The sequence below is a fragment of the Priapulus caudatus genome, unplaced genomic scaffold (genome assembly GCF_000485595.1).
Source record: "Priapulus caudatus unplaced genomic scaffold, Priapulus_caudatus-5.0.1 Scaffold33, whole genome shotgun sequence".
Taxonomy (NCBI): domain Eukaryota; kingdom Metazoa; phylum Priapulida; class Priapulimorpha; order Priapulimorphida; family Priapulidae; genus Priapulus; species Priapulus caudatus.
In genome coordinates, this window is record NW_014577094.1 from 563996 (window position 1) to 573094 (window position 9099).

General features: G+C 40.6%; 1 protein-coding gene across 2 annotated transcripts in view; it reads left to right on the forward strand.

Moving 5' to 3' along the window:
- Window positions 1-1914: 1914 nt before the first annotated feature.
- Window positions 1915-9099, forward strand: part of LOC106816901 (UDP-N-acetylglucosamine--peptide N-acetylglucosaminyltransferase 110 kDa subunit-like) — a 24555-nt gene continuing 17370 nt past the window's right edge. For both annotated transcript variants that reach the window (XM_014821547.1, XM_014821555.1), the window contains exon 1: window positions 1915-2100. In XM_014821547.1, coding sequence (XP_014677033.1) covers window positions 1981-2100 — 120 coding nt within the window. In that variant the 5' untranslated portion in view covers window positions 1915-1980. The remainder of the gene's footprint in view (window positions 2101-9099) is intronic.

Genomic DNA, 9099 nt, shown 5'->3' on the forward strand with positions numbered 1-9099 from the left:
TTGTCGACAAGAAGATAGCGTTCAACAAGCTTAGCCTCGCGTATCGAAGCTTCATTGAGGTTAGAGAATGTGNGACAGTAGGCTGACAGCGAAGTATACAGTGTATCTGTTTTTGCGTACCAGAAAAGAAAATCCTCGTTCACAGGCTGCAGTAGAGGTGGCAAACATTTGAGGTAGCTGATCACGTAACGACCATGCCTGGCCTGGGGGCCGGGTTTACATGTTGCTGTGTGCCTGTTGTGTGCATGACTATGCACTGATTGTTTCATTCGCATTGTGTTTTTTTCATTCAAATCTCGTCGCAGCTAGGCAGCTTATGTCTGAGTAAAACAATGCAAGCAACGGGTGGAAACAGAAAAATATCATTCTAGACATTTAATACATGTCTAGTCATTTATACATTAATACATGATGTCATTTATGTCATTTATGTCGTTTATACATGATGCCATTTATTAATACATTATGTCATTAATACAGGTCATTTATACATAATCATAATCACTCAGCACCAGTATCAGACTATCAGTGTTAAGAAATCGTCAACAAATTACATTCGATCACATTTTTTTCATCTCATTTCACTCGACTAAGAAACCAATCACATTCTTATTCAATTTCATTCACACAGTACACATAGTCAGGTAACATGACAAAGGCAGGAAATCAAGAATTATAATCATGGTAATGATGGTATGGTTATCTTCAAGTTACTTTTTTTTACTTTATTTCTTTTCATCTTTCAACTTTATTTTTACATCGACTGAGCAAGTTCAGAACTTCAGAGAGAGTTTTTAGTTACTTTGAGTATGTTAAAAAAGACTTGTACTGGAATCTCTAGGAATGCCGGGAGCTTCTGGGTAAGGTTTTACTTTCGTTTTTCTCCTCCCCAGTCCACGGTACCCCCATGCATAGATCAATGCTGCCGCACATCCGCAAAGATACAACTTACAAGTGCCTAGACTCTTTTTAAGTATATACAGTTTACATTGCTTCTAGATATCTAAATGAATAAAAATAGTTCACTATCTACAAATCAGTGACGAATTCAGTTAACAGCTTTGGTTATGCGCGTGTCTGGTGTCACTGGTCGTGCCCTCACTCCCCACGATAATTAACCCCTGCGATATAAAAACTTATTGTTATTGCCCGAGCAAAAACTTGGTGGGCTCGGGCCTCCGGGGTCGGAACTAATTTCTAACGCTGCCGGCGGCACAGGAGCGATTTTTTCTCGTATCTTCCAAAATTTTCGCTCTCGTAATTGTTGTTACCAGAGCGCTTTGAAAGCTGACGGGAGCGAAATCGCTCGCCGCTCCCGTGTATTTTTTTCGCTGGACTCACAATGCACCATAAAACAGGAGTTTCAGGCACGCGATTTGTATCAACCAATGGGATTTGGGAGGTATGCAGAATGCAGAAGGTTGCTGAAATGATGTGTACGCAACTGCGTATCTGCATATCTGCGCCTAACAAAGGTGTCACTACGCACGACTCAAATGTTACGTTTATAACCGTAGCAACAGACCTCAGATGAGCCCAGACGCTCTGTGGCTCTTGTTAATTTATGCGGTGAAGGATTGCAATACCTATAAACAACTTTTAGATGCAGTTATAATATGGACGAATTTGTCCTAAAATAAATCGGTTAAATATGTGCATAAATATAAGTGCACATCTGTGATTAGCCCTCGGTCTGTAACATGCAAAAGAAATCGGGAAAGGCGCAACTTTGTCAGGGTGGCAGTACAATCGCAGAGTGTCATGTCAGTGGCCAAAAATACAAATTTCTAAATTCTGTTGTTTTATGACAAATGTGAATGCATGATTATAGAAATTTGTAGGTGTTAGTTTAAGTTTAGTTGTTTTTTTCTAGTTTAATACGTAGTAATAAGGCATAATGGTTATATGGTGGTTTTATGAATCTGCTACCCCCTCTTTCTATGCAGAATTTCCCCGACCTTCGCTGATGCATACTCAAATATGGGAAACACACTGAAAGAGATGCAGGACATTCCAGGTGCTCTGCAGTGCTACACCAGAGCCATTCAGATAAACCCAGCATTTGCCGATGCACATAGCAATCTGGCATCGATCCACAAGGTGTGTATGATTCCTCACACTGTTGCGTAATTCGCTTTCTGCAGTTTTGTTGGAAAGTCCTATGATTGAAAGAAGTATCATCCCCACAAATGTAGTCTCCATTCCGATGAGAATTCTATGCTGCTTTAAAGAGGTGTAACGATACACTAAGGTCACGATACGATACGTATCGCAATACACAGAAAGGGTCGATCGACGTGAATGGTTGAATTCTAATGTTATTTAACTGTTATAATTTTTTTCCCAATACTGTCATAACACAAACGTATACAGTAAAACTTGCATAAGTCGTCACCGTCTAAGTCGTCAATTCGCGTAAGTCGACATGGAAGTCAAAATCCTGATTCGCTCTCATAGTAAATCCATTGGAATAGCCACGCCTAAGTCGTCATTATGTACAAGTCGACGCCCTCAGACAGGTTCCATGTAATACAAACAACAGTAATTTCCCATCTATAAAGCCCGGCGCACATTGCCGAACATTTTGCTCAAAAACATTATCGTAGCAATGTTCCATGAAATGTTCGGCAATGTGCAGTGAAAAAAGTCGCCGAACATTTGTTCCGAACAATGTTTCTGAAGATCGGAAATGTTTGATATCTCGAACATTGTTCGTCAAATGTTCGTCAATGTGCGCTGAATGTCGAACAATTCTAGGAACATTTGTAAAGTAGTAACCAATAGCAGCACGATATGTGGTCACATGATTTTTGTGTACAATATGGCGTCTGCTATATCGCTGCCAGAAGTGTGGACTTTTGAAAAGGAAGAGATTATGGTCGAAATGTGGGGGGCAGCAGCCCTGTCTAAAATTTGCAAAGTTGTTAAAATTTTCTTGTGCAAACTGGACATCGCCATTCAAGTCAATCACGTGACTCTTTACAACACAGCTAATAGACGGCGCCACGAGGTTGTTCGCTGCAAAATGTTCGGCAATGTGCGCTCAGCAATTGTTCACCCGCACATTGCCAGACAAAAACATTTGTTCGGACAAACATTTGTTTGGGAAAATGTTCGGCAATGTGCGCTCAGCAATTGTTCACCCGCACATTGCCAGACAAAAACATTTGTTCAGACGAACATTTATTCGGGAAAATGTTCGGCAATGTGCGCCAGGCTTAAGTCGCCATCAGAAATGCTGATGGCGCAGTGGTACGGTCTAGGCCTCTATGGAATGCACGAGCTGGCTGTCACAGACGGATTGTTTGAATCGCGTTGTTCGCTTGGACGCATTGTGTTTTTTTCCAGCTCGCAGCTCGCACACCCCCAGTTTCCCCACTGTATACAGTGTATTATATAGTGTATGCAGCCCAATAACTTACACCTCTACTGCATTGATGCCGTACATGTGTGGAAGCATGTGCAATTTGCGAGAAAACGAGACAGCAGGCTTATATTATAGACTGTTGTTATCGCAATTGTCACTACATCAATGCAGTGTATAACATGTCCGTGATAGCACATTTAGCCTTCACGATCAGAATTACTGCAACACACTGCGTGCAGACCAAATTAAATGTTCATTATTGAAGTTATTGGTACAGTAATTTCCTTTGGTACGGCAACCTGGGTTACGTCAATTCGCACATCCGTAATTTGTAATAAACATAAATCTCATGTTATGTCTCATGCCACAAAAGCCAATCAATAAACCAGGGGGCTGTTGTCAGAAACGGTGTAGTGTTAATGCTAAGATAGCATCTAAGACTAATGTTTAAACGGATAGACCTCGCAACAAAAGGCCTAGATAGACCTACTGTGAGCATACTTGCAGTTGCAGTGTGCAAACATCACGAAATGTTCTCATCGAGCCAGAAATGTGCTCCGAAGTTGACTATTTTGAAAACTTGCGTGAGATGCAAGTTATTTGTACGAAGTACCAGATAACGCAAGATAGTGTGCATACGCCATAGCGCAAATAGTTCCTGGAATGGAAACACTATATTTCTTTCCTGGTTGCATAAGTAACAGTGTTTGCCCTGCATTGACACGAGCGAGGCGCCCGCCTCGCTCAAATCTCAGCTGCCACGCAGAAGTTTATCCAAAAACACTGCCTCGCTGTCTGAAATCACTGTTCTTCCATCAATAAACTACACTTTATTGTCAGCGTTCGAAATGAGTGCCGACCCGGAGGCCCGAGGCCACCAATTTTTGGCTTCGGCCACCGTCTCTACGGCACTTTTTCCCCTCGTATTACGCTGAAATGCTACGGTTATCGCAACCCAGTTTATAGACAGACTTGTAAACGGGAGCGCATTCTAATACGTTGCGTTCCTGAACGTAGACGGGGTATCCTAAACATCTAGAGCCGAGAGCATGAACTCCCTCAACGCATGATTCGGCACACAAACAAAACCTCGTAACAGTCTAAGAAATCGATTGCGGCGGCATGTACCGTCGTAGCCCAGTGTTTTTATGGCCGCATAACAATAAGTTCATATGTCACAGGGGTTATCGTGGGGAGTGACGGCACGACCAGTGACACCTGACACGCACGCAATTGAATTCGTCACTTTTCTTTATGAAGAAAGTGGACTATTTTTATTAGCTCACCTTGACATCGTCAAGCTGAGCTATTGCCATGGGTCGTCGTCGGGGAAAAAAATTTAATTATTTTTCGGGGGCTACCTTTCAAGCTCGCGTGCATGAAAATAGCACTCTAAAATTTTGTTTGCATTGAACTCTATGCAAATTTACGGGGGCTCTTTTTGGCATTTCCAGGGCTCTTTTTGGCATTTCGGGGGCGAAATCGCCCCGAGCCCCCGTGTATTTTTCCCACTGGTCGTCGTACGTCCGTTCGTCCGTCCGTCAACATTTCGCTACGGTCAACGATAACTCAGGAAGCGTTTGACCCACATGTTTGAAATTTGGTATAGTTGTTACTGCTATGCTCCCATATTAAACGTCCTATTTTGAAGCACGCCAGTCGACGTACTTTTGAGCCACGGCGATTTTTTTGGCAAAAATGGGAATTGCCATTAGTCAGTTCAGGTTCAACGGATTTTGCTCATTTTTGGTATGTGAATGAATAAGGGCTAGGGATTTTGATATTTAAAAAAAAATTATGCAAATTAGGTAGGGTTTGGCAGTTATATAGCATATTATATAGACACAAACAGTCTGTGGTGTCACACTCGTCTGGTTTGTTTTACAAGATTTCATTGACAATATCTTTAATGAAAAATTGGTATTTCCTCTCCACCCTGCCGTTAAAACGTCTATATTAGAGTAAAGATTTACAAAACATGTCGGAACGCAGCATAACCTATTTATTTCAAACGCCATCGCTACAAAGCGGGTATAGCGCCATCTACGGTCACAAATTGTGATTCATTTTGGTTTATAAATTATTATTGCGATATACAGATGGCAATCGTTTCTATATTGTACGTCGATGGTTGCTCAATTAAAACTGACTTCTTCCTACTCACTCATTTGTGTCCTTTTTGTGGTGAGCTACAGTGTCATTGACACTTTCATTTTAAATTAAAATTAAATTGAAAAAAAAAATTAAATTATGAACAAAAAATTAAATTTTAAATAAAAAATTAAATTAACAAACAATTAAAGAAAGAAATTACGTGTATTGTGTGCCTGCGTGCACCGTAGGACCAACGACCCGTAGGACTAAAGAACTGTAATCGCCCTAGCATGGCGATCACCTTCGGTGCTCGCTTCTCGTATTGCGCAACCACCAAAAATAAATTTACCACCTCGCTGACTTTTTTGGCCAGGGGAAACACTGAGTAATATAGATAACCAGTGCTCGAAATAAGCGTTGTCCGGTTGTCCGAGACAACCAGAATTTGCGCCGGACCACCTAACCAGTCTGAGACATTGTCCGGTGGACAACCAAGAAAAATGTGACGAAAAACGCACTTTATTTATGTTTTTCTCAGGGGTTCTCCAAGAGCACTTATAGCCTGGCGGCCCGCCATTGTGACGAAAAACGCACTTTATTTATGTTTTTCTCAGGGGTTCTCCAAGAGCACTTATAGCCTGGCGGCCCGCCATTAATCTATGGTGTGGGAAAGCGACGCATACCAGCTGCTATTTCCAACACTGGTATATGTCAGGTTTTCTGATTTATTAGAGGTGAACTCGATTAAAGCCAGCAAGACCAGCAAACCAGCAAGTTCACCCCTACATTTTGGTATTTTTATTCCATTATTATTTTGAATTTTCTGATGGCTTTGCCCATGCAAAACAAACAACAGTGGGGATTCATGTTGATCCGAAAGTTAAAAAAAAAGAGAATTGTCGTAGTCAGAATGAAGGCTGTACATGTACTCAAAAGTGCCGCAAATACCATCTCCTGCAATCTACATTTTCAAAATTTTCTGGGGGAGGACCACCATACCCCCTCCTCCTTGGAATCCTAGATCCGCCACTGAACAATTACATATCTTGGGAGCAGAGAACAATGAACAAAAATGTTGCCTTTTTGCATGTCACCCAAAACAAAGATTGCAGAGAAGGTAGAGGAGCAGTAGGGTGTGGAGAGGGTGGCGGAGGAGCCATTAAAATATTAAGTCATCCACTATTTTGCGCAGTTCGCTGTTTTTGGCCCCCCTTGTTAAAAAAATCCTGGCTACACCACTGTTTTTGGGTGTTTTCTGACCATATTATTATTTGATTGAAAATAGGAGATTTGGGGATATTTTTTGGGACAACCAGAAATTGTTGTGGACAACCTGATTTGATGCTTGGATTTGGCATTTTTTTCGAGCACTGGATAACTATAGATGATTTAAACAAATTTCACAATTTTGTACTGAATAAACATGGAATAATAAATTATAGCTTGTTTTATAATAGAAAGGAACTGTTACTAAATCAAGTAAATCGCTCCGCTCTGTCCCGGATGTGTAAACATCACTGGTGCTACGTTCGTAAGAGAAGTAATTTCGTTTAGATTTTGTGAAGAAATGTTATGAAAGTAGCAATGCAAATGAGTTGGTATTGAGCTCACAGTAGGTATATATATATATATATATATATAATATGCATTTAACTGCGAGGTTGATCAACTTTAATGTAGCAAAACAAGATGTCACACATAGAGAAGAATGCCCTCGACTCCAGCAGTGCGGGAGGTTGTAGAAAATAGTAGCCGTGATTTCAGTAACAGTAAATTGTTACTTATTAACAGTACTAGGTGGAACCCGCGCTACGCGCGGGCTTAGTGGCTGTGATGCATGTGTTACCAGTACAGTAGTGTTATGTGTAAGGTGTAATATGGAGAGTTTAGTTGTTGCACATGTTTGTTTTTTTATGGTTGAGATGTCAATACAAATACATGTACAATCATGCTTACACGTAACACATTAACGATTTGTTTGGCAAGTACACAGTGAAATACAGACACACGCACGCACGCACGCACGCACGCACGCACGCACACACACACACACATAAATGTTTTATTGTATGCTATATACTGGTTGATGATACGGACTCCAAAGTTAGAATATAGATAGATCTGAATGGGCTGGTAGGTCGGGCCACTGATTAACCACTTGGCTGCGTAGCACGTAATTTTACGTGCTTCGCATGTTTCACCCGCACAGCATTGCAACTTGCAAAAAAAAAATCTGCTCTGATGAAATTCAACTTGTACATCTCATATGGGAAACTATGCCCAAATAGCTACTGAATATTTAACTTCATTATTACATGGTTCGTTCTACTTTAGTACTTACATTATTGGGCTTACAAAAATCTCAGACACACACACACAGAACAAAACGAAAACAAAACAGCGCCCCCTATTTTCAGGCAAATGTTTACGTTTTTTGTTTTTTTTTGTCTTTTTCAAGCCGTTTTTACGGTTTTCAACCGAGTATAGTTTAGAACCCGCCACGTGTATTCATCGATCTCTTCTGTGAATTTGGCGCTATTTGGATCCAAACTGACGGAGCCTTTGATTAACATACAACATTCGCCGAATTATAGTAAGATACAGCAACCATATTGAGCTATCTTGGTTCCTGTACAGGTGTACACTACTAGCATATGGGCAATTCCACCCTGGATGGACTATATAAATAAAATCTAAACTCAATAGTTCAGGACAAAAGATGTTTGTAACTGCAAGAAAACTTCTTTAAATTTTTTGAAAACAACTTTACTGACATGGCAAGTGTTTATTTTCGAATTTTACCGTAATTCATTTAAATGTGAAAATGTTCTAATGTAACGACTGCCGTGACGTTACACAGTGTAGAAGGTGGAGAGGACGGAGACTGGTATAACGGACGGGCATGACTTTAGACGGGCGAGAGAGAGAGAGATGAGAGAGTATCGTACAGAAAGCGTAAGACGTGAGGTGTGAGGCGTAAGACAATAATCAAAGGCAAACTCTATCAGTACGGGTACACGAAGGATCTTTATTTCGATCCACATGGATAACACTAAATGCAGAGCGGGCTCACATAGGCGCGTGACGGATCGTGCCTAGATTTCTCTGCCTCGACATGAGTATGCGAACCCTATTTTATCCAATCATTTTTTTCCCTTATTACTCTTTGAAATTCTTAAGTAAAATTCCTTAGTGAAATTCTCAGTAAAGTACTCAGTGAAGATACTCAGTAAAGTATTCAGTGAAATTCTGAGACTTCTCCTCAACCTAATTTAAATGAAGACCATCCCACAGTTTGATTCTGGTTTGTACAACAGTGGTCGATGTACATGGCTGATAGTTTCCATGTAAAGCCAACCATAAGCTGCAGTGCAAACAGTAATATGGGCAATGGTTACTATTTAACTTAACTGTGAGTTTGTACGAGAGTAACTTAATATAGTAACTGAGTTTGTATGACAATAGCATAACATGGTAACTGTGAGTTTGTACAACAGCAACATAATATGGTAACTGTAAGTTTGTATGAAAGTACAGTTACCCGATTATGTTACTGTCGTACAAAGTCACAGTTCCCATGTTATGCTATTGTCATACAAACTCAGTTACCATATTAAGTGGTATATGCAGGGTTCTCT